The 25,350-nt window shown below is 53.8% G+C and overlaps 1 protein-coding gene across 1 annotated transcript in view; it reads right to left on the bottom strand.

Moving 5' to 3' along the window:
• Positions 1-23,317, bottom strand: part of PTPRU (protein tyrosine phosphatase receptor type U) — a 38,304-nt gene extending 14,987 nt beyond the window's left edge. The window contains exons 1-17 of the mRNA XM_062509315.1: positions 23,159-23,317; positions 17,551-17,822; positions 17,396-17,477; positions 16,615-16,730; positions 16,249-16,423; positions 15,030-15,323; positions 14,173-14,481; positions 10,667-10,776; positions 10,157-10,358; positions 9,219-9,321; positions 8,821-9,094; positions 7,170-7,206; positions 6,503-6,641; positions 4,761-4,790; positions 3,648-3,805; positions 1,255-1,445; positions 33-105 (exon numbers count right to left, since the gene is read on the bottom strand). Coding sequence (XP_062365299.1) covers positions 33-105; positions 1,255-1,445; positions 3,648-3,805; positions 4,761-4,790; positions 6,503-6,641; positions 7,170-7,206; positions 8,821-9,094; positions 9,219-9,321; positions 10,157-10,358; positions 10,667-10,776; positions 14,173-14,481; positions 15,030-15,323; positions 16,249-16,423; positions 16,615-16,730; positions 17,396-17,477; positions 17,551-17,822; positions 23,159-23,189 — 2,596 coding nt within the window. The 5' untranslated portion in view covers positions 23,190-23,317. The remainder of the gene's footprint in view (positions 1-32; positions 106-1,254; positions 1,446-3,647; positions 3,806-4,760; positions 4,791-6,502; positions 6,642-7,169; positions 7,207-8,820; positions 9,095-9,218; positions 9,322-10,156; positions 10,359-10,666; positions 10,777-14,172; positions 14,482-15,029; positions 15,324-16,248; positions 16,424-16,614; positions 16,731-17,395; positions 17,478-17,550; positions 17,823-23,158) is intronic.
• Positions 23,318-25,350: the final 2,033 nt, after the last annotated feature.

Raw genomic sequence — 25,350 nt, 5'->3', positions numbered from 1 at the left:
GGGGTGCCTAAGCCTCTGCAAAAGGCACTCACATGTGGACACATGATCCTGTCTCCCTTTGGCCTTGTCTTTCTTCTTTGAAGCATCCCATCCTTCAAAGAAACTCTGTAAGGAAAGGATGGACATCTTGAGACGAGAGCAGGACTGTGGGGTCATCCCAGCCCCAAAAGCTCCCTGGGGAGCAGGACAGACAAGGGGGTCCCTCCACCCCAACACCTGGCTCCTACAGCCTCAGCTCCACCTCCACAGCACGTTCTGCCAGCTACATACTCCTGTTGCATCCACAAAATGGTCCATTTTCCAGCAAATTATAGACTGCCTGTTTATTTTTTTTTTCCAGGATTGGTTGTAGATTTTTATTTTCCTAAACCTCACCAGCTCCTTTCTCTCCCTAGCACAGAACAGGTTTGTGTGTAATAACAGTGACATTCATAGATTGGTGTAAGAGGGGGAAAGTGGAAGGAAATTACATGTTTTCTCCCCTCCCATAATATCTGAGTGCTTTCAGATGACTAGTTCCAAGAACATACAGCAGCTTTTCAAGGAGCACTAATGATTATCACAAGCCCTGGTTTGTCCAATGTGTGAAAGGGGGGGAGAGCTCCTTTCCTGAAACAGCTGAGGATTAAACAGTAATTTCACCAGGGAATTTCAATCTCTAGACCTGTGGGACACCGAGGAGCCAGGAAATAACCCCATTGGCTGTGCTGAGGCAGAGGCTCATGAAATAACCTGTTCTGAGTGCTCTGACCTGGCCAGCTGGGATGAACATGATGCCACCAACAACCCTTGGGAAAGAAATCCCTCCACTGGCATCACCCTCCCCAGCATCCTCTCCCCAGGGTCTTCATGGTCTTGGAGCTGCCAGATTGCATAGGATTTGCTTGTCCTTAGGCTATTGCCATTCTTATCACAGGCCAAGTGTGCTGGAGAGCAGAAGGTGACATGGTGATGCCCAGGGGAGGGAAAGGAAGGAGCAGCCCTGGCCCTTGCAGGAGAGCTGGGATCACACACTGCGGACAGGGCTGGCCAGGCTGCTTTGGCTCATTTCAGGGACCTGCTCAAGCTGACAAATAACCCAGAGCTGTCAGCACCAGCCATTGGATCCAGACTCAGGACACCCCCCATGCTGACAATGCCAGCGCAGAACTCCAAACCTGGAGCATCCTCTCCTTGCACACAGATCCTATGCGTGTCCCTCCTGTCCACCCTACCTCCCACTCCCCCTAAGGTGCTGGCACAAGCTGTCCCCACCTCATACTCCTGCTTGAAGCCGTAGCCCTCCGCTGTCTTCATCTGATTGATGTGCTGCAGGAGGTCGGCCACACGCACGGCCGGGTGCAGCTGCCCGGTGTGGTACGGGGAGCCCTTGCGGCCGCACTGCCGCCGCGGGGAGCCCCCCAGGAGGCTGCTGGACTCGTTGACCACACTGCTGCGCTGGTCACCTGCACATGGGAGGGACAACCAGGGGCTATTGGGGCAGCAAAACCTTGGGCTGTATCCTCATCACCTCCTCACACCCACAGAAGCACCCGGGAGATGCTGGTGCTGCAGGCCCTCTCTGGGGACCACCAAGGGTCCAGCCCCCAGTCCCACTCTCACCCCCTTCATGTTCTCTTCAGCTCTTCCTACACCACAAGGCCAAAAATGCCCAGCACAGCCTTTTAGGACCCCAGCAGATCTATTAGAAATCAGTGGGCAAGGCCATAAAGTGTAATAATCCCATTTCTCATCAGCTGGAACAATGAGCTCCATGCAGACAAGCAAGAGCTCTATGCCCAAATATTCACACAAGACCCCGAGTTGAAAAATCACCTTGCCAAAGTCTCCAGCACAGCTGAATAGTTCATTTCCTCACTGCTAGAGACCAGCACTGGATTCCTCACACTGCCACAAATGGAGCTTGCTGCTGTCAGATGGAGAGTCTGTGCAGCATTTACCCGGTTTATGCCTTTGCTGTGTCATTACCAGCAGAGCCAGGCTAAGATCTCACCTGTGTTTGTCAGTGGAAACTCCCACACCAGATCCCAAAATCTGGGTTTGCACAGAATCTGATGCTCTGTGCTACTCCCAGAGATGGGCAGGCAGGGACATATGGAATGGTTTGGGTTGGAAGGGACCTTAAAGCCTGTCCAGACCCACCTCCTGCCATGGGAGGGACACTTCCCATTGTCCCATGGTGCTCCCAGCCCTGCTCAATCCAGCCTTAGACACTTCCAGGGATCCAGGGCCAGCCACAGAAGCCCAGTTTCTCTGGGAACCCTGTGCCAGTATATCACTGCCCTCAGAGGGAACAATTCCTTCCCAATATACCATCTAACCCTGCCCTCTGGCAGTGGGAACCAACAGGACAACACAGGAGAGTGCTCCACACCCCATGACCTGACCAACGGGCTCATCAGCCTGTGGCATTAATGAGAAGGTAATTAATTGCTGGCATTTGCAATGTGCTGCCACAGCCTCACTCCGAGGAGCCACTTGGTTTCCATGAGGATTAGTGACTTTCTTTTAAATGCACAGAAACTGAAGCATGGGGTGGGGGGGAACAGCCACCAACTAGTCACCAAATCATTCATTTCATTAATTGAGGATGTTTACAGGGAGTGGAGACTCTCCCAGCCATGGCAGGCAGTCCAAGCTCCTCAGCTCAGCCCCAGCTCAGCCCCACAAGCCTTCAGGAGTTTCAAGGACAGCAACCAAAGAAAAAATACACCCAAGCTAGCTCTATGAATTAAGAGGAGGAAAAGTTTGCCCTCTGGGTTTTAATGATCCATGAGACAATGGCAGGAAGCGCATTAATCCCACAGCCTGTGCGGAAGAGCCACGTGCAGGCAGCATCTTGCAGTTACTGTAACAGATGTTATTAGCATATGGCTGAAACTGGGGCATCCAAAGAGTTATTTTACAACTAAATCAGCATGGAGACACATCCTCCAGTGGGTGTGAAGTTATCAGTCTCCCTCTAATGTGAGTGCGGGGTCTCTTTAACCCTTCAAAGCCCAGGCTGTGTGGGGAAGGCTGGGGGAAAGCTTCCAACCTCAGCATAAGCCAGGGGAATGGGATTCACCCAGTTCCAGGGGGGCTGCAGCTGGATCCTGAGCCCACAGATGGCCTCAAACTGCTCAGCCACAAGCTCAGATCTCCATGAGAAGACAGAGACCCAGCTCCCCACAAGAGCTTCCCCTTCATCAGAGTCTGGATGGTGGCAAAACCTGCAACACTGATGAAATCCATGCCCTTGGAGATTGACAGAGGGCAGGGAAGAGCCTGCTATGCCACACACATCAGTCTAAAATAGACATAACACCATGCCTTCAATAGAATCACAGAATATCCTGAGTTGGAAGTGACCCATAAGGACCACAGAGCCTAACTCCTGGCCTGCACAGACACTCCAACAACCCCACCCTGTGCCTGAGAGCATTGTCCAAACACTCCTTGAGCTCGGGCAGGCTGTTTTTGTGATATTTTGAAGTTACTGGGCACCTCTGCTGTGACTGGAAGGAAGCAGGAGGATGTCAGGGTCCCCATCCTTACCTTTGTTGCCACAGCTGTGGGATGGGAGCAGGGGGATACCTGGTTACCACCCTCACCTCTGTTTCCACAGCTGTGGAAGGAGAACAGGGGAAGCTAAACTCCCACCTCACCTCTGTTTCCGTAGCCATGGGTGTCCATGAAGGACAGCCCCAGGCGCTCGTCCTCCTGCAGGGTGCTCTGGTCCGTGAAGCTCCTGTCAATGGCACTCATCATGTGTGTCTTCTCGTGCCGGTAGTTTATGGTGGCTTTGGTCATATTCACGGGTTTCCTGCAGCAGGGAGCAGCAGAAGTGAGCAGGGCTCATCATCAGGTGCTCTAAGGTCCCCTCAAAGCTCCTGGATTGTTCCAGGGATCAGGATAGATTATTTCCAGCAGTGTGGTCATCATGCTTTGGTGCTCTGCTGTCCCAACTCGGTCATAGCCACATGTGCAGCATCCCTCAACAGCTGCAGCAACTCCAGCTGCTCAGCCTCAATGTCCCCTCCTGTACCCTGCCCTTGGACAGTCAGGAGTGCTCCTTGTGCAGTCAAAGGCTCTCTCCAGCCATCTTCCATCTCATGGATCTGCCCCAGCCACCCCCAGCCCCATTCCTCCAGGCACTAGCCCCGGTCTAGTGGAAGGTGTCCCTGCCCATGGCAAGGGTTGGAATGAGATGAGTTTTAATGTTCCTTCCAAGCCAAACCATTCTGTGACTTTAAAGCCATGTCAGGGGCCAAATCCATCTAAAGGGATGGACTGGACCCCCTTCAGTAAACCTGTGCTCAGCACCCACTGCAGAGGCTTTCCCCCCATGCAGGGTCTCTTTAGGCTCCTAATGAAGATGCTGAGAAATCCCAGGAGCTCTCACTGGGACAGAACCTCACACCCTAAATTCAAATCATTTAGGCAAAGAAATCTGAATGAATGTTTTTGAGAGGCGGCGTCAGGCTCCTGAAACCAGAGCAGCAATTAGACCAGAAGGATGAACAGGAGATCTGAGCTCATGTTGGCATTGTGGTGGGTCTGGAACGCTGCAAGGCACTGCTATAATCCAGAATTCCACTCAGAGTTGCTGACCCTTTCCCTTTATGCTGCCTTCTGTCTCTAACAAGCTCAGCAGCATTATATCCCCTGATCCAAAGAGACCCTTAAAATGCACTTGGCAGAGATAAGGACTTGTTGGAGCAGCGGGGTGAGGGGGGCAGCCAGGAGGAGGGTAAAGCAGGAGAATGACAATTACTTACGGGTAATAGGAGTAAGAATAGTAGTTCCTTCTGGCAAGCATGCAAACAAAGAGAACAGCAGAAATTGCATAAGCAGCTTTTCTCCAGCATTGGGAAGGGAGGTTACAGGGCAAGTCAGCTGCCAGAAAATTCAATGCACCATAAAGGAATCAGGCTCCCCTGGGGCACTCACAGGTTATTTATTCCAGGCAGGAGCTGGCACCCCAGCAGGAAAGCACAAGCACTGGCTCTCAGCAAGACCACACTTGTGATGGGTGTCCACAGCACCCCTGTCCAAGGGGTCATTCCATAATTTTTAAGAGTGAACAACAAAGTTGTCCCAAAAGTAGGGATTTCACCCAGGCTGCTGGTTAGGGGCTCAGAAGGGGAGATAGGGTTGGGATGTCACATTTCCAGCACATTTACTAGAGACAAACGTATTCCAAAGCTGCATTTCCATTCTACCACATCAGTGTTTCTCCAATGGCAAAGCACTCTGGAAAAGATTTATAAGCTCATCCCAGCTTCCCAACAGCCCCAAATTCAGGGCTCTGAGCACCAGACCTAATTTGTGGCTCTGGTTTATCCTTCAACAGGTTCATACTGGGATGCTGAAGCAGAGCTGCTCCTCCTCCTCCTGTCCCGCAGCTCCAGCAATGGGAATGCAGCAGCCATACTCACAGCCTCCCACCCACAGAATCACTCCTCAAAACACATCAGCACTGCTGGCATTTGCTCCACTGAGGAAGGATCCAATGGAGCCATGAGCCAGCCCAGCACCTCAAAGTGTGCAGGGATGCCACAGCCCCATTCTTCCAGCAGCATAAATCCACAAGAATCCTTCCAGGGTGCACGGAGCCATAACGAGCTTTGCAGATTTACAGGGGCCGAGGCTCTGCTGCCCTGTGTTTTTCTCTCCCTCTGGCTGTTCACATACTTTGCTCCATCCTCCCAAGCCCCGTGTTTAATTGCTGTCCTTTATCCCAGCTCTGAGAGCCCCCCCAGCCCAGTGCTGCCTCAAGCCCTGCACGGAAGAAGCCACTTTTCCAGGGCGTTGCATCCACGTGAAAAGCAGTAGCTGCATCCCCAGCACTCCTGGGGATGAGTGTCCCGAAAAGCCCTTGCCTTCCTCCCTCCCACCCCAGGAGCTACCCCAGTGCAAGCCCACCACGACAGCCACAGCCACATCCATGCTGGATGTGCTCATGCTGGCCTAGCCAAGGCAACAGAGAAGCCCAGAGGCAACATCTCAGTGTAGATTAAGCTGATTTTTGTAAGTTTGGGCTGGGGGTGCAGGGCTGCACACCCTGCGGTCCTGTGGCTGCTGTTGGCAGGGAAGAGATGGCGGAATGGGGACAGCTGGGCTTGGCACCAGTGTGGGGCTCAGCCACAGGCCAGAAGTGTTTCCATCCATGCAGGGTCACCAGAGCAGCACAAAGCCAAGAAGCACAAGAAGAGGCAAAATACCAAAAAATATGAGGGAGAGGGATAGTGGAACAAAGCTGCAAAGGGGGAAAGGACTTTGCTGCTAAGTCCCCAATGTCCCCTGCCGTGCCTGGTGTCACACAGCACAGAGTCTCTGTGTGCAGTGAAATGCACAAGCACACGGAGACACAGCTCAAGGGAGCATCTGCAGCCTGCCCAGTACAGCTGAATGCTCACCAGTAACTCCAGTTAGTGGTGGGGTGGTGGAGAAGGGCTGGGGAGGGAGGGGGGGAGGGAGGGAGGGAGGGAGCACCAGCCATCAGCCCAGGTCTCCTTACCCTTTCCGAATGGCAACAATGATGGCTCCCAGCAGGATAATCAAGACGATCAGTCCCCCAGCACAGATCCCCAGGATCAGGCCCATCTCCTCTGAGTGCTGGGACACCTCCAGGGGACGCTTGCTCTCTTTGCAGGCAGCTGCCAGGGGACAAGGACAGGCAGAAGGGGTGGGTGGACAAGGGTGCTGTGAGTACCCACCACACTCCACTGCAAGGGGATTGGCAACATCAGACATGAAAACATTGGGATTCATCCCATGGTATGCTCGTTTCTCCATGAACACACATTATTCCACCAAGACGCTACAGGGCTCTGCAGTGCAACACCATGACCATGGACAAGTCCCTCTCTCAGCTCCAGTGGGGTGAGACAGTCTTCTTGTGCACCACCTTTCATCACACTCCATGTAAGATCATCCATCCCCGGATTCAGCATCCAGCACCACCATTCCAGCCCGCCACCTCCACCATGGTAACAGCACTAAGAAGGAAAATTCAACCAAGGGCAAAACCCCTGACCCAAAGAGAGTGGGAAACAAAAGAGTGTGGGGTGTGGCTGGAATAACCCATCACATGCAGCCCAACCACCGCCAGTGCTGGTCCCCACCCACCAGCTCAGGCGGGGCGGAGCCCCGGCCTCGGTGGGATCAGGGGAAAGAGGGCTCACCTTTGCGAGCGATCCGGACACAGTTCAGCCGAGTTTCCTATGGAGGTAAAAAGGGGGATCAGTGCTGGATGAACATCCCAATGGGTCCACTCCCCACTCCTGCCCCAGCGAGGCTGGGTGTGCACAGGGATGGTGCACTGATGCTTCGGACTCTAGACTGAGGGAGTCCATGGGTGATTTGCACTGCAGCACCCAAACAGCTCCTGAGGACCCACATCCCAAGAGATGCTGCTGAATGATCTGTCCCCAGCATTCCCAGGTTTAGCTGGAGCCACTGCTCCTGGCACAGAGGGGATGGCAAAGCTCAAGAGCATGGGAGGACCCAGCAGATGCAGCCAAGCCACATGTCACCCATGTGCCACCAGCTACAGCTAAAACATTCCCAGCCTGTCATCCAGAGCTTCATGGGCTTATCTTCCATCAGTCAAAGTTTCAAGCCCCAGTCCTGGTGCTCTGCACCTGCTGCCAAGGTTGCCGTGAGATTCCAGCTCAAGTCTCCAACAGTTTCAACATCTGCAGTTTAGGGATGGATTCAGCTAAAATATTCCATTTTTCCATGCATACAACTTCTGTTGCAAAATAAAAAACACCATTGTGGCAGTACTGTCTTCTTCTCCATCCATCCTTCAGTCTCTCAGGACACCAGGCACCAATGCTGCTCTGTCCACCCTGAGCCCAAGACCTGCCCATGCCATATGCCCAGGGCAGGGACAGCTATAGCACTGCTCTCCCTGGGAACTTCAGTTTTGCCTTCTCCTTCTTCTTGCTTCATCTGGCACAAAAAACATGAAGAAACCCAGCTACGATCCAGCGTCTTTCCAACATCTGATGGCAGCTGGGATAAATCCATTGCCTCCCAGCAGGAAAGATGTAACACAGCATCAGCCACCAGTTACTATCCACTGGTGCCAAGCCAGCCAGAGCCAGGATCCTCCCTGTCCCTCTCGGCTCCAATTACAACGCAGTAAAGCGTGAACGACCCCGGAGCAAAGAAAAGGACACAGTAACCACTTTCCAGCAGGACGAAGATGCGCAGCATGAGGATGTTCCCCGGGAATGGGACAGGAGCTGCCAGAGCAGGTGATGCCGAGAAAAGTCCCCACAGTGTCCTGGTGGTCCTGCTGGTTTCTGGAGGAATCAGCCCACAGGATGCAGGGGGTGCAGCTCTGAAGAGGGAACTGGCAGCAGCAGGGAGGGAAGGGCAGCCTGGGAGGTCCCACGAGTTCTCTGGAGCTGGGACTGGCCATCCTGCTAGCGCTGGGTCCCAGCAATGACACACAGCTCTGGCTGTCCAAACTGTCCTTCTTCAAGACAGGAGCAGCCCCAGGAATGGGGTCTCCCCTGCACTGGTGCCTGTTGGTATCCCGGCTGGTACTACGGTGGGTGGAGGAAATTGGGCTACTTGACCCCCAGCATCAGCACGGGGATGGGGACAGGCACCACCCAGGGGTGCTGGAGCAGGACACCCAACCATCACCTCAACATGCCATAAAAGGATGGCCTGGAGCACCAACTGCCCCCTGGCAGAATACCAGAGGGTGATCCAGGGGAGGGGGAACTAAAAGTAGTCCTATTTTTATCAACCCCCAGACCCTAACCTGCCTTTTCATGGTCTAGCACCTGGCTGGAGCAGGGTGCCAGGGCTACTCACCCCTTTGAGATTGCTCATGGCCTGGAAGTAGATGAGATAGGCCTTCTTGGGCTCCAGGGGAGGGTTCCAGTAGCCACTGTAGGTTTGGTTGTCCCCCACAGTGAAGGGCTTGGCCTCTGTGAGGCTGCTGGCAGGCAGCTCTGCCCCGAAGTAGTGCACAGAGCCGCGGGACACGGCGTCATCGAAGGTGAGTGGCACCGGGAAGCACTCCTGCCCCCCCAGCTCCCGCTTCAGCTTCTTGGGCCGGTCCTCCTCCACGATCACCTGATAGGTGCTGGTGAGGTTCAGGCACGGGTTAGCTTTGGGAAGAATGGTCCTGCCCTTCCCTGGACCCTGCTGTGCCACCCCGCTTTGCACCACCCCCCCCTTCCCCCACCCCACCTGCATCCCCGACCTACCTGATGGGAGCCCCTCTGCCCTGCGCCGGCCGCAGCAGCACTGTGATGGTGCTCTCTGACTCACTCAGCGGCGATGGCATGTCCCCGTAGTCAAAGGTGGGAGCTGCAACGGGAGCTGGGATGAGTTCCAGGGCTCCCCTGGCTTAGGCAGAGACTGAGACATGAGCAGCTTTGCCCAGGGCAAGACATCAGCAAGTGGTGTAATATGAATTATTGTAAATAAAGTAAACAAACTCTCCAGGTCCTGAGTAAGAGTTGAGAAAGGACCCCTGGGTGTGCACAAAGGTTACCAACACCAGTCTGGCAGAGGGGAAGAAACCAAGAGTGGGATCCAACCTCAACAGGACCCGAATGCTCCAGTCTTGAGATGTGCCCAAGAACACCACCACTCAGAATCGTGGGCACAGTGTGAGCCTCCCCCATCCCAGGGCAGAAGCACACCTGAGCCAGCCCAGCAACACCCCCAGACCAAGGTGGGGGACCCCCTTCATGCCTGGCATAGTCTTATAATCCCCAAACCTTCGCTGGCAGCTTCTGGGGTCCAGCTTGAACTGCTTTGTCCCAGTGCCCCCATTCACGCTCGGCCCATTTATTGCAGTTAATGTGACGCCACAGACATGAGCACAGAGCCCCAAGTACTGCACGGCTTATTAACAAAGCCCAATTAATCCCTCACTTGTACACTGAGAACTCTGACAGCACCAGCCACCAGCACTGGGCTGGCCAGATTCCCCAGACAGGAACCCACCAGTCTGGGGACTGCCCGGAGGCTCACAGTGCATCTGCCACCAACAGAAGCATCTTCTGTGGTAGCAACCAGCCACCAAAACACTCCCAGTCACTAAAACCATGGGAAGTGAGCCAGAGGCTCCACACCACTGTAGGACACCTGAGTGGAGGAGAAGCCCCAGCAGCAGGAGTGGAGTGGAGGAACCTACCAGAGATGTTGGTGGTGATCTCAGTGAGCGCTGTCTGGCCAAAGCCCTTGCCGGTGCGGGCCCGCACCGAGAACAGGTAGGTGGTGCCGGGGTGGAGGTTGGAGAACACGTGGTAGGTCTCATTGCGCAGCTTGGACACGGTGCGCCGTGGGCCTGGCACGTTCACCGCAGGGTCTGAGGACTCAATGCTCTGGTAGCTGATCTGCAGGGACAGGGCACAGCATCACCTGCGGCCGTAGGAAAGGGGACAGAGCCCAGATTGGGGTGGAGAAGTGATTAAAGTGAAGAATTCAGAGGAGGGGATGATCACAGGGCAGTCTGGAGGCAGCCAGGGACTTTTAGAGGTGAAACAAAAGCCAGAGGTTCACTGGAAAAGCCAAAGGGCTCAGGGGTAACAGCAGCTGCCTCAATTCCCCATGGCCGACAGCAGAGGTTTTCCGAGACCCCTCCAACACACCCCTCAATGGGACCCTCCCATGTCCCCTGGGTGCCACACCAGCTGGGATGTACCTCGTACTGTGTGATGAGCCCGTTGGGTTCCACTGGTTCCTCCCATTTCAGGAATATCATGTCTTCCAGTGGGGTGAAGGTGAGGGACTCAGAAGCGATGCCGCCAGGCACTGGGGAAGGAAAGGAGGTGTGCTCGGATACAGCTGAAAACCAGTCTGTAAGAAGTCCTCCAGGGAACCCCTCTGGGTGGCTGTGGCAATTGCGCCCTATGACTGAGCCACCACATTCCCTTTGCTGTGTCACCCACCACCGGCATGTGTCACCAGGCAGGGCTGGTGGCTCCCCGGAGAGACACCGAAGGCATTGATGCTCCTGGACTCACTGGTGACACTTTACCATGGGAGGGGAAGGTCCCTACGCCAGCACAAACCCACAAGTACCACTTCCAGCACTTCAGCCCAGGCACTGGCAGCAGCACAGGGTGCCCGAGCTTTCCAGCACGAGGAAAAGAAATAAATTCCCTTTTCCCTCACAACCCAGTTTCCCCCTGGAGCCATTAGCATCCCGTGGTGATACTGCCAGGAGCAGCAACATCCTCACATGCACACGGACTGGACGTGGCCCACCCTCCCCTCTAATTAACAGCACCACAGTAATAACTGTAATTGTGAATGGCAGTCAGCAGCGCCAGGATCAATATCCACTCCTTGATGATGGATTTCTCCACCCGAGGCAGTCAGCAAGGAGAGGCGATGGCTCGGGAAGGCACCGGCAGCATTCCCCCACTCCCAAACCTTGCAGGGGACAGCAGCTCTTGTCTCTGATTGTTTTTTTTCACAGCTTTTGTCCTGGGGTAATTACGGGGCTGGGAGAGAGGGATCACCTCCCGCGCTTCCCACCCTGCAAATGCACTGTTTCCACCTGATTTACAAGTTAATTTAATCAGAGGCACTGTGTCCTACACGTGTACACAGGCGCTTATTAAATTCGGGAAGAATTACAGAAACCTGTAAGGGCAGGACAGTGTGTACCTACAGAGACTGGGTTTTAATATACAGAATCTACATCATATATAATTATATGTTATTTTCTATTATTATATATAGCCTGCTTTATATAGACAATTACATCTTATTTACTATTACTGTATGTTGTATCATTGTTACTGTCTATAGGATAATTTATATATTATCTTAATATTATAATGCCTATATACTCATGTATATAAGTACAGGTATTGTGCTTCCACCCCAGGGTGAGAGACGCAGAGGACGCACACAACAGCTCTCAGGTGTGCACATACCCCTCTGCTATCCATATTTGCACACACATATTTATTTATGGAACTATATACATTTATCCTGGGTTGCATCGCATGCACCCTGCTTGCACAGAGAGAACTGGCTCCCCGCAGCACCATCACACTGCAGGGATATTTCTACAAGTCCCTGGGATTGAGTTCCATCATTTCATGCACACACAGAATGAAGTCTCCAACTGAGGGTCACCTGGATCCACAGGGAGGACTGAAACACCAGCTGGACAACCCATGGATGCAGCACACTTCCCTCAGTGTCCTGCCCACATGCCCAGGACAGCTTTGTCCAGGGTCCAAGAGGGATGCTGTGAACAACAGCCTTAGTTTGGCCCATTTACTTGGATTTCCCAGCCCAAGACCAGGGTTTACCACTCAGGATGGGGAGGTGCCTCTTTGCAGCCCACCAACAGCAGCTCCAGAGGATGCTGCTGCCAAAACTGGCCTCATGCAAAATAAATCACAATTAAGGGTCCTATCATTAAGGAGCCTTTGTCACCATTGTTTACTTGCACGTGCAGCTGCTCATCCCACAGTTCTAGGAGCTCAAAACCTCATCATCCTCCCAGGCAGGCTGGGCCAGACACATGAGGAGTATCTGCCATATACCCATAGAAGGATATCCATAGATCCATCTCCATGAGACTGAATGTACACACAGCCTCAAGTTCAATCCAAGAGGGAAGCCACCAGCCCCAGTTAATTGAGGCACAAGGAAAAGCAGCTGGAGTGATTATAGTATAGCAAAAAGACATCTGGAGCTCCTGTATTAATATTCCATAAGCAAACAGCTGGAGCAGTCACAGCCCAGTGAGAACAACAGGAGCAATTATAGCTGGAAAATAAACCGCTGGCAGGGTGGAACTGGGTGCCCCCACTGGGGCAGGCTCAGGGTTTGGGGATGTGGAAAGTGCTGGTAGGCAGAGGAAGGTGCTGGATTTAGGCTTTGAAGATGAAAAAGGACCTGGAGACACTTTCAGCTCCACTCCAGCTCTTCAGGTTTTGCTTTCCAGCCTGGGAGACAGGAGTGAGCATTGCACACACAAATGCAAGTCCTGTGCAGGAGAATTCTGTGGCAGGCTTCTCCTCAGGGGTCCTCCAGGGCTCTGGAGCCAGATCAGTCCTTTGCAATTACTAGTTCCTTCACTTTAATTGCTGATTCTTGAAGCTAAAAAGTGCTTTGGAAATTAATTCCATTTTTGCTTAACAAATAATTCCATGTGAGCTAGGGATGCTCCAGCCACACTCAGTCCCCAGCAGTCAGCAGTGGGAGAGGCCAGCCCTGGATGTGACCCGTCACTGATGGGAGGCACTGGACACACAGAGCCAGCTCTGTCCTGTAGCTCCTGCCATATCCACTGGATCTCCAGAGCCCAGAGTGACTCAGGCACTGCTGATGGCAAGCTGCAGTCAGGGTGAGGGGCAAGTGAGGCCGGACCTGGGAGACCTCTCCAGCAGCTTCAGCTTGAGCAGATCCTCAGGGAAGGACTCACCAAAGCAAGAGATTCCAAAACCAAGAAGTCCTGGAGCAATCCTGGAGTGTCAATCAAGGATGTCCTCCTGCCCAGGTGACAGGGAAACCAGAACAGGTGGAAAACAGGAGCAAAGCTGATGCCAGAAATCAGGGCCTTACCACTGCAGAGCTCTCTGCACAAACCTGAACCCACCCGAGAGCAAACTTCACCAGGGAAGAGCCCCAGGGAAACCAAGAAAAGCTGCACCTGCCCTGGTAAACCGCACTTTCCCAGAAATGCAGCAGTGCTGAGTCCATCAGCAACCAAGCAGATAAAAGATGTTACCTGAGTGCAAAGCATTAATTGTTTTAATTGCTGTTATTATGGCTGCCAGGCTTTGGTTCCCAATAACAGGTGAATGAGGACAACTCATGCTGAGAAAAGCTGGGCATGAGCCAACTCCCACACCCTCCGTTGGACTAGCCATGGGTAAAATTCCACTTCAAGAATGAGGGCAGTGTGTCTACAGTGACATCCCCATCCAGTCCCTGAGCCTCCCAGCCTGCCAGGCATCTCCTTTCCCCAAACACCATCACTGCCCCTTTCTCTCACCTCCTGTTGCACAGCTCTCGGGCTCCAAGATCCTTTTCACCTCCCCCTTGGCTCAGGACGATATTCCCATCATGCCCATGGGCCAGGAGCCAAAGATGCACTCCATGCCACAGGAAACACCCCAGCAGCTCACCAGCTACAGAGTTCCAATTCTGGGGATGACGCACCTCCCTGAGCAGACTCACCATCCTCATCTGTCTGGAATATCACCTCCTTGCCCTCCTTGCGCCCCTCAGGGTTGGAGAGGATGAGCTTGACGTGGATGTTCTTGTAGGGCAACAGGTTTTTGATGGTGTAGCGGTTGGCGTTCCGCTCCATCTTCACACACTCCTGGAAGGTCTGGTTGTGGCCGCTGCCCACGAAGTAGCGGTAGCACAGGGACACTGTGTAGGTGTGGCAGCGGGTCAGGTTGTAGCCCAGCGGCTCCCACTGCAACGTCAACTGTCTGGACTGGATTTCAGAGAAAGCCAGGCCTTTAGGGGCTCGCATAGGTTCTGCAGGGAAAGAGAGATGGGAGAGGTGAGTGAGTAGGCAAACATCTCATGGATTTATGCCTCTGATCAGGGAAAACCGCTTTACAGCATGGGGACAAAAGGGATGAGTGCGGAGAGCAACCTTGACTGCAGAACTGGGATCAGCCCAAGCACAGGATGCTGCTGCCTTGAAGACAGGGCGGGGGATATCTCTCAGCCACCAACCCTGCAGGGTCCGCAGCCCCCACAGGCTCATCCTTCCCTGTGGAGGTGAAGCAGGGTACCAGCCCCACAAGCAGCCCCAGATACCCAGAGGAAAGTGCCCACACCACAGTAGCCCTTGTGCTGTCATCAAGCCCAAGTCAGGCTCTCCAGACGAGAGGGACCAAGCGCCATCAGTGGGAGGGAGTTTAATCAGCTCTAATTGCAGTGAATGGAAGAAGCTAACGATGGACACCTCTGCCAGCAGCACACACACAGACACAGACACACACAGGTGCCTTGGGTCAGTTCCTCTCCTCACCACAGGAAGGGGAAGGGCTTGGGGTGCCAGGAGCTCTGGGACACACCTGCACACTTGGTGCGGCTGATGAGGGGTGGCCCTGGCTTGCCAGTGCCCCCCTCACCGGGCCGGGTGAGCAGGACACTGATCTCATACTCTGTGTCGGGGTCCAGGTGCCAGAGCTTGTAGGTCTGCATGTTGACAGCGTGGACCTCCGACCAGGGCCCTGAGGTCATGCGGTACTCGATCTCCTTGCGCACAATGGGGCCGTCGCCGATGATGGAGTTGGTGTTGAGCTGGATGATGAGGTAGGTGGAGCCGGCCCGGAGCAGCTGGGGGGGGGCGATGGGGGTAGGGGGCTCTGGAAAAGAGCACAGAAGGGGCAGGTGGAGCATCCCTAGGGCCAGGCTAGGGCTGGCGCAGCCACAGGTACCATGGTTTTATGTTACTGTTTACAGGCTGCAGTTGACATGTTTCCAGTGTCTTTTCCCACATCAACCCACCACACTCAGGCTGGAGAAGAGAACCCTTGTTGTGACATAACTGTGGCCTTCCAGTATCTCAAGGGGCTACAAAAGAGACTGAGAGGGACCTTTTACAAGAGCATGTAGTGACAGGAGAAGGGGGGATGGCTTCACACTGACACACAGCGGGTTTAGATTAGATACTAGGAAAAGATTCTTCCCTGTGAGGGTGGGGAGGCCCTGGCACAGGTTGCCCAGAGAAGCTGTGGCTGCTTCATTCCTGGAAGTGTCCAAGGCCAGGCTGGAGAGGGCTCTGAGCAACCTGGTCGAGTGGAAGGTGTCCCTGCCCATGGCAGGGAATGGGGTTGGATGATCTTTAAGGTCCCTTCAAACCCAAACCATTCTGGGATTTGTGCTGCAGAGCACAGAAACTTGGATTCCCTACCCAGAGGATGCGGGAGTCACCCAAGTACATGTAGAATCAATCCAGTATTCAAACTTCAGTCTGTGCCTGTGCCCTCCATCATTTTCAGAAGGCTTTAACAGCTGCAATAGGGTTTCATCTGATCAAACCTTAATTATCTTTATAAGTCACACAGCCCAGCGTGGTGCCGCACAGTTTCACCATAATTAATTAATTCCCACCTACTGCAATCAAAAATAAATGATCTAAGGCTACCAGGAAAGGGAGTTTCTGGTTTTATGCTGCACAGTCCACATTTAACAACTCATCCACAGTGAGAAACTGCAATCCCAGTGTCCCGGGCATCCCACCTTCCTCCGCACACAGCAGAGCAGGAGTGGCAAGGGCAGCTCACCCACCTTTGACAATGAGCTCGGCGAAGTTGGAGACGCCGGCGCTGCGGGCGGACTGGGTGACACAGCGGTACAGGTCCTGCTCTGCCTTGGACACCGCATCCAGCTGGAATGTGGCCAGGAAGCGCCGGTGGCTGATATGCTTCACCGAGGCAGCAGGGACCACCTCGCCACTCTGCCTCTGCCCATGGGACACACACGGTGTCACGGGAGGTACAGTGGCACCTCCGGAGCCACCAGGGCTGTCCCCAGATGATGTCTGCTTAAAAGCAGGGGGATCGCCCTTCTCCCGCCGTGTCCAGCGGGATTTTCTGCCACAGGAAAGCCATGTGTGCAGCTGGCTACAGCGGTTTTACCACCTCCATTCCTCACCTGCATGAGGAAGCGCTCAGCCTCGGCCGCCTTGCCAGCGGCCACACACTGGAAGGTGGCGTTTTGTCCCGCATTCACCTCCACGTCACCCAGGCGGGAGAAATGGGGTGCTTTCGCTGCCGAGGGACAAAGCGAGGGGTGAGGAAGGACCCGAGCTCCAAGGGGCCCCACGGCAGTGCTGCTGCAAAAATCCCTCACCACCCAAAAACCCACCCAGAATATTACAGCTGAGCCAAGCCTGATGCCCACCCTCACAGCCTGGCTCCAAGTGAGCCATGTGTTCCTGTCTCCACAGGACCAGCCAGTGTACCAGGGAGGGATGAGCCTTTCTCTCCAGCACTCCACAGTGCTGGTGCCAGATGCTGGGTATGGGACTGATAGAAGGAGCAAGTCTCCTGCCTAGCCTGGAAGAAACAGGGATGACCCCAAGAGCCAGTGTGTTGGGACAGTCTAGGATTTTGGGTCCCCACTAGCCTGGGTGGCCCCTCTTGATGGGGACACTCAGGCCTTGTGTTCAGTCTGTGCTTTTCCAAGGTTTTATAAAAACTGAAGTAATGCTTGAACTGGTGGAGACAGAAATGGAGCTGCAAAAAAGGAGCCTCAGGGGTGCCCAGGAGATCGAGATCCACCAGCCCAGGTAACATCAGGACACCCAGGTGCCACCCTGGCATTAGGCCCTCCACTCTCCCCAGGACTATCGCAATGGACACCAGCTCCAAGCCCTGCTGCTCAGCCCAGCCCAGCTACATCCCCTCCTCAGGTCCCATCCCATGACACTCACAGCACGGATAATTCAGGAGCAAAATGTCATCCAGGCCCAGGTACCCCCTGCGCTCACTGGAAACCACCGCCTCGAAGAGCACCTGCAGCACCAAACAGGGGTCACCCGTGGCCAGGGGGTCTGGGCTGGGGCCAGGGGGGTGCTGCTGGCCTCACCTGATACTCGCTGGGCCAGAACAGGCTGACTGCCAGCTCCGCCTGGTGCCACTGGCGGCCGTGCGAGCCAGACGCATTCCAGACGGCGCTGCCCACCAGGCCCCCGCTGACCCGGACGTAGGCGCTGAGGGTGCCGGGGCTGTGGCCATCCCGGCTGAACATGAAGTAGCTGAACTGGAGGCAGTGGGTGTCATTCTCACTCAGTGCTTGGAGGAGCAGGTGAGCTTTCTGGCCTGGGGTGTGCTGAGAGGAGTTCACCATCAGGTAGGAGCCTGAGGCAGGAGGGGAGAAGGGGGAGAGTGTGGAGTAACTGAGGATGGTGAAGGGTCTGAGGGGCCATGCAGGGGGTGGCTGAGGGCACACGATGGAGTTCAGCTGGAGCAGAGGACACTGAGGAGAGAGCTCAGCAAGGGGTGCAGCTCCACTCTCTGCTCCCTGGGACAGGGACAGCACCAGGGAACGGCTGGAGCTGGCCCAGGGCAGGCTCAGGCTGGAGAGCAGGGAAAGGTTCTTCCCTCAGCCAGAGGGTGCTGGGCACTGCCCAGGCTCCCCAGGGAATGGGCACGGCCCCGAGGCTGCCAGAGCTCCAGGAGCGTTTGGACAGCGCTCCAGAGATGGACAGGGGGGATTGTTGGGGGGTCTGGGCAGGGCCAGGGGCTGGACTGGACGATCCCTGTAGGTCCCTCCCAACTAAGGATATTCTATGATTCTAGTCCCCCTGTCCTATCTCTCCTGAGCTTTGCCAGCAGGGATAGAGAAGGCGGAGGATGTGGGACCACAAAGATGCCCATGTCCCCCAGGACAGTGGTCCATGACAGCCCACGGAGATGTGCAGGACAGGATGGACTCAGGGGCAGATGCCTTTTGGGCAGTAGCAGGGCACTGTGGTGAGACCTGGCTGCTGGTTGAGAAGAGGAAGATCAGAGCTGCTGCCTCCCCAGGGCACCAGGGTCAAGAAAGGTTCCAATATTGACCTCCTTTAACTCTCACAGCTTTGGCTGCCTCAATCCTCGCCCACAGCCAGGCCCCAGCTGTTTAACTCCATTCCCAGCCCCTCCTATCATTTACCAAGCAGTTGTCACTGTGTTTAAACTGTGCTCAGCAGGCATTCACAAGGGGGAAAACCTCATTGGCTTAAGGAGCAGTAGCAGCATCCCAGCTCTCAGGGATGCCTGGGATGTCATTCCCAGATCTGCCCCACCACCAGATGCCACTGGGATCCCACCTCTCACCACCCAACATCAGCAGCAGCAAAACCAGGAGCCCCAGCACAGCCTTGAAGCTGTACTTATAGGGCAGGCAGGATGACAATCCCAAAGGGGACCCCAAAGGCAGCATCATTCCCTGTCCCTGCACTCTCCAACCTAGGCAGTCTGGAGGCAGGAGGGGGATGCAGGAGTCCCAGCCCTTCGTGGCAGCTCCCAGAGCTGTCCCAGAGCCATGGAGCTGGCATACAGGATGGATGGGATACAGGATGGATGGGAAGCTGCCCTACCAAATCCTCCCCCTCACCAAATGCAAGGGGAATATTAATCTCCATTTTAATACCAGCAGAAGCTGTAAATAACAAAGCTGGGCCGTTTATTCAAGCCTACCATTGTTTTCCTGACAGTCAGTGCTTCACTATTAATTAATTCTAAACTCAGGTGCTTTCCTCCCATTGACTCCCACTGAGTAGCTCAAGAAAAGCCTAAAGAAGGTGAAGAGGAATTATAGGGAGCACCCATCCATTCCCCTACAACACTTGGGATTGCAGGGGGCACCCATCCACTGCCCCACCGTTTGGGACCTGCACCTGGGGGGACCCCAAAATACCCAGGTCATAGCACCAGCTGGGGTGACACAGTGCCAGTACCAGACATATATCCCAGTGCATTCTTCAGGGATGGGAGCTGGGGCAAGGGAAAGAAATTCCTAAAAGGGAAATTTTCACCATACCACTGACCCGCCTGGCTGCCTGGCCCTGTCAGCCCGTTGGGGTGGTTACTCAGGGTGAAATAAAATGATAACAATTTATTTCCTCATAGTCCAGCACAGTTCATTTCACACACCAAGGGGAAGCCACTATGTTCATGCTTCTCTTTCTTCTCCTCTCATTTCCCCCAGCAAAATTACTTCTGCTCTAATGAGATCAGCCCCATTTGGTCCAGGCAACAGCAGAGTGGAGAGAGACCACTGACCCACCCCATGTCAAGGGACATCTCTCAAAAGCCACCTCATTAAAAAATGGGCTCTCATTAACAAACACAGGACCTTCCTCTGCCCGCCCTTTACAAACACAAAAGCCACAGGACCAAAATAAAGAGGCCAAGACTAAAATTAAACTACTGATAAGTTATTTTAAAAGAGAATGACTACAAGGTCACCTGGGAGCAGGGATGCACCTGAGCATCCCTCATTGGGCAGGGCTTCCCACACACATTTTCTCCTCTTAATTTTCTTCCTGGTGTTGTAGCACTGGAAAAAGCAGGTTCCAACGTCTTGCTTTTGTGCTTATTTTTATCCTCCTCTGCTGTAAATACCAGGCGTGAGCCTGAAGCCCAGGGTGTGGGTTGGGTTTCTTTTATAAATATAAGAGAAGCAGAGGTACTTCAAACTGCCAGAGGGTAGGGTTAAATGGGATATTGGGAAGGAATGCTTCCCTATGAGGGTGGAGAAGACCTGGCACAGGGTGCCTAGAGAAGCTGTGACTGCCCCATCCCTGGAAGTGCCCAAGGCCAGTTGAAGCCCTGACTGCCCAGGGAGGGAAGGGGCAGCTCTTCCTATCATGCTGCCCATCCCAAGGGTCCTGCCTGCCATTGCATCCCTCCAGCGAAAACCCAAACAGCCCTGCAAGAAGAGAAGGAACTCACTCCCTCTGCTTCCCTGTCTCAATGAGTTTTTCCTCCTACAAAATCACCAAGAGATAAAAATAAATTTTAAAAAAACTTCCAAGAGCTATTAGAAGGCAGGGAAGGCAGGCGGGATGACGAGGAGAGGACGGCACTGCCAGACAAGAGGTGCCAGGGGACCAGGTCTGAGCACCACAGCATCTGTCTCCAGGAAATCCTGCTGGAAGACAAAGCTGAAGTGTGCCAGAGCCTTCTCCATGTCAGAGTGGGCACGGCAATCAGGGAACCCTGCCCACTTCTGTGCTGAGCATCTCCCAGAGCAGCCTCTGCACCAAGGGCTGATCTCCCACCACCACAGCATCCTTGGACACACTGCAGCAATTCCCATGGGAGCAAACAATCAGGCTTTGCGGTTCAAGCGTTTTATGGATGTGCAACAGGGGCTGATTGGGAAGCAGTTCTGGAGCTGAGAGCTGAAAGGAGCAAGTCCTTGGAAGGGATGGGGAGACACTGGAGCTCTTCTGGGCAGGGACAACAGCTCAGTCCCCCCCAGCACAGGGACAGGGTTGTGCAGGGATACAGCAGCTCCGTGCAACAAGAAGCTCCAATGCACATGGGGTTTCCTAATGCCAGTGAAGGAGAATCTAGGAAAAAGCACATTTGAGGAAAAAGCCCACCCACAAATATGTTGTTTTAATATTTTGAGTGAGGGGTCTCAGAGCCCTTTTCAGTACCCAAAGAGACTTGGGACAAGGCATGGAGGGACAGGACACAGGGAATGTTTTCCCACTGCCAGAGGGCAGGGATGGATGGGATCTTGAGAAGGAATTGTTCCCTGGGAGGGCGGACAGGGATGGAACTCCCAGAGCAGCTGTGGCTGCCCCTGGATCCCTAGAAGTGTCCAAGGCCCGGTTGGACAGGGCTTGGAGCACCCTGGGACAGTGGAAAGTGTCCCTGCTATGGCTGGGAGTAGAACCAGGTGAATTTTAAGGTCCCTTCTAACCCAAGCTAGTCTGGGATTGCAGGCTCACACCTGCCTTACCCAGCTCCCTGCAGCTGCTCCTTTAAAAAAAGAACAATAAAGAGACGAAAAAAAGAAGAAAAAAAGATAATCACAATTGCCACGTGGGAGAGACCCATCTGTCATCTTTAGGTGAAAGAGAGGCAAGTCAAGAGAAGGGGGGAAAAAAAACCCAAACCAAACAAGAAAGCAAGAATAGAGTGGGATGGAAAGGTACCAGCAGGTGGCCAGCAGCCAGTACCCGCTCCAATAAATCCTACACTCCTTGAAACTGGCTGATCTCCAATAAAAACTCATTTTAATCTGAGACCACAAGACTCTTTGGAAAGTGCTCCCTGAAGAGGCCCTGGAGCTGTAAAATCCCTTTGATCCCCTGAGCTGCTGCAAGGACCGAGGGGGTGATAGGGCTGCAGGAACAGCTCCCCACCCCAAACAGGGTAAAACCACTCAAAAGCAGGGTCCCTGCAGCCCCAAGACCATGACCAAGACCATCTACCTGGTCTTAGGGGAGCTACAGGGACAAGCATCCTCTTTCCCAGAGTGACACTGCAATGCTCAAACCATCCAACCTGAGATGTCACACCCACTTCCCCCTCAATCCTCGAGTTTATCCCTTAAACTCTTTGTTCCTCAGGTAGGGAGAGGAACATTCCACCCAACCCTCTAGCCCCCTGCAAGCCCCCACACTTTAAACTCAGGCAGTTCACTGCAGATTTTAAATTACAACTGAATATTGAACAGGAAACTCAACTAATTACAGGTTTCAGACTCCATCACAAGCCACCTCAACTCCCAGCTCTCCTTTCCCCAGGAAAATCCCCCTGGACACACACCAATTAGGATAGCTCAGTTTAAAGCAATTACCTGGAAAAATAATCAAGGGAAGAGCAGGGATCTGTCAGCAGATCTGTAATGGTTGTTTGCCCTTGGTCAGCACCCAGGACATGCCAGGAGGGACAGAATGGAAGGCAAAGGTGATGGGGAAAGGCAATGGCAGAGGAGAGTTAGTGGAGGGGAAAAGCCAAACTAAGCCCTGGCACAAACAAGGCACAAGATAAACAGGTGGAGGCAGGTTGATGGAACAGCAAATAGTTTCCTATAAAGCAGGTAATATTTTAATAAACAGAAAATTTGAGCTGTAAACCAGCTCTCCTGTCTTCCTGCCCATCTGCAGCATAGGACTTGGCCTTCAGGATCAGACAGGAGCCAGCAGTCCCAAAAACAAGGGGCATCCCACATCCAGTGAACCCCACTGAGCAAATGGGCTCAGGGGCAACGGAACGGGGGTCACAGCAGGACAGAGTTCGGAGCAGGGAGCGAGTAAAGCCCCCACATGCACCCAGCCATGGTGCCCACACCATCCTCGTAGAGAGGGGAGCTCCTCACAGCTGCCTGGCTGGCTCTGCTCCCCCAGCCTGGCCACCAGAGAGGACATGGACCCAGAAAATAACAAAAGAATAACAAAAAAAAAAAAAAAAAAAAAAAAATCACACTGGTGGTTTAAAAAGTCCATTTTCATTTTCTTCCTTACCATTCCCAAGATTCTGGAGATGCCTCCAACTCACAAGCCCTTCTCCACACTCGAAAAAGCCAGAAATGCTTTTTCCCCAATTTCCCACATAGCCAGAAAGAAGCCAAGCCTAAAACACTGCAGGAATTAAACCAGGAGGAGCCACATAGTCCAGCCCTGGGGTACAGGACACAGAGGCAGGGTAGGAACAGAGGCTCCCAGGGACACAGGGACCCCAGGACTCACCATGAGGCAGGTCAGGTGTCAGGTGAGGCATCAGGTAACTGCGGATGAGCTCCCAGTCGAAGTCATCGTCCTCACCCTGGCTGTACTCACACTGGTTAGGGTCACTGTCCTCTTCGAAGGTGCAGCCAGCTATGGGGACAGACCTGTTAGCTCCTGAGCTCCCAGAGTAGCCGTCCCCTCCCCAAAATGACGCCAGGATGGTGTGATGGCCCTAGAATGCCCCACTGGGAATTGTGTGATGCCCCTGGAATGTCCCACCGGGAACTGTGTGACGTTCCTGGAATGTCCCACCGGGACAGTATGGTACCCCTGGAATGCTGGGGGACTCCAGGCATTCCCCAAGGGCCCTGTGAGCAAGGGTCAGGTCCTGAGTGCAGCCAGAGCCCTGGGGCTCCTGAGCAGCTCCACCAGTAACACGAGCTGGCAGGAGCAGGATGCAGCTCCCAGCTTTGCTTCCCAAGGTAACACAAGGGACTCTCTCCAAGAAACAGCTGTTGGCTGTGGTGGCCACACAAGATTCATGCTTTGACCCCAACCCTCCACCTGCAGATTGGGCTCCTGGGGGTCTCTCCATGGCCTGATGTGAGTGTGGCAGTTCTGAGCCAGGACCTCCAACTCCCCTGAAGGCAGCCTTGAGACCCCCCGGCACTGCTGAGTCCTTTTGGCAGTTCTATTTTATTACGTATTTATCTCCTGGGAGTCCGAGGGTGTTTACACCGCACCTCTCTGAGGAGCACACCTCCCTTCTCGGCTGAGCACGGAGCAGTGGAGCAGATGCCAAGAGGCCACTTGTTCCCACGGGAGGTGACACAGAGCCCCCACAACCTACCTCCCTGTCCACCCCCATTTTCCACCTCCCCCATCCAGCCCTCCCTTCATCCCACATCCATCCAACCCTGGGGCTCGGGCGGCTCTGCCGTGGGGCCAGCAGGGGCTGGTTGGTTCACACTGCCCCATTGTCCCATTAAACCGACGATTACAAGGACCAGGGCACAGCGCTAATTAATGGGCCGGCTGACAAGGGGGCCCCGGGAAGCCCTGAGCAAGCAGAATGAACAAAAGCAAATATCCCCTAATGGGCCGACAGGAAAACAGAGCTTCGCCAAGAGATTATTTCTGCTGTTTTCTTCCCATTTTATCCCAAATTACATCAGTAATCCCCCCCCCCCCCGCCCCCCCCCCCCCCCCCTCCGCCACCGGACACTTTGATGCAACACTTAGTCAAACACGAGCCCAAACATCGGGAAAAATGCCCATAGGATGCCCAAAAAATTTCAATTCCCAACTCTTTCCTACGTAAGAAGACAATTGTGGCTTTTTTTTTTGCCCCTTTGCACTCCTTTTTTAAAGCATGAGGGCACATTCCAGCTCCATCACCAACTGTTTTTTCCTCTCAGACCAATAACAAACTTCTTTTTTAAAAAGCGTAAGCAAATTCTCTCCTATTCATATGTCTGGAGGCACTGAGACTTCACAGCTCTCTTAAAGCCCTTCCCGAAATGGAGTGTCTGCCCAGCCCACGTGCGGATGTGCCCCCGCACCACAGCCCCTGGTCCTCAGCTCTCACCACGAGACGTGTCAGATTTTAGAGTCTGGAACTTGGCTGCACTTTCTAACAGGAGGAAAATCACAAATCTGTCAAAATTTTCCAGGAAGGAAGGAAAATAAAATAAATTTCAAAATAAAACAGTGTCAGAGACTAAGTGCCAAGTGATTTAAAAGAAAAAAAGCCCAAGTGTTTCTTTCCAAGATCTGCAGAGCAGGATATTCTGGGAGGCAGAAATTTGTTACTGGGGGATTTTTTTTTTTTCAGCCTGAGAAACCAGAGCAGAGACAAACAATGTTTCAGGCTGGCAGAGCCCCATTTCCCAGGGAGAAGTGATTCCTTCACTCCCAATAAACCATTTCCAGCTGCTGAAAACATCATGAGATACATACCCTCCTCCTCATTCTGGACTGCAGCCCCGCACCCAAATCCCACTGCACCCCCAGTGCAGCCACTGCCACCAACCCACAGCTCCATCACCCCACGGCTGCATCCTCGGCCACCCACGAGACAACGCCTGGGCTCCAGAAGTTTAAAATGCAATTACAGAGCAGATATTGTGCTGGCCGAGCTGATCCATCTCCCTCAGACAGGTTTATTGCCATGGCTTTTCCCAGTGTGAGCCTTCCCTCCATCCACAGCACAA

This window comes from Cinclus cinclus, chromosome 26 (assembly GCF_963662255.1).
Source record: "Cinclus cinclus chromosome 26, bCinCin1.1, whole genome shotgun sequence".
NCBI lineage: Eukaryota > Metazoa > Chordata > Aves > Passeriformes > Cinclidae > Cinclus > Cinclus cinclus.
Note: the sequence above shows the minus strand (reverse complement) of the source record. Positions and strands in the feature narration are given on the sequence as shown.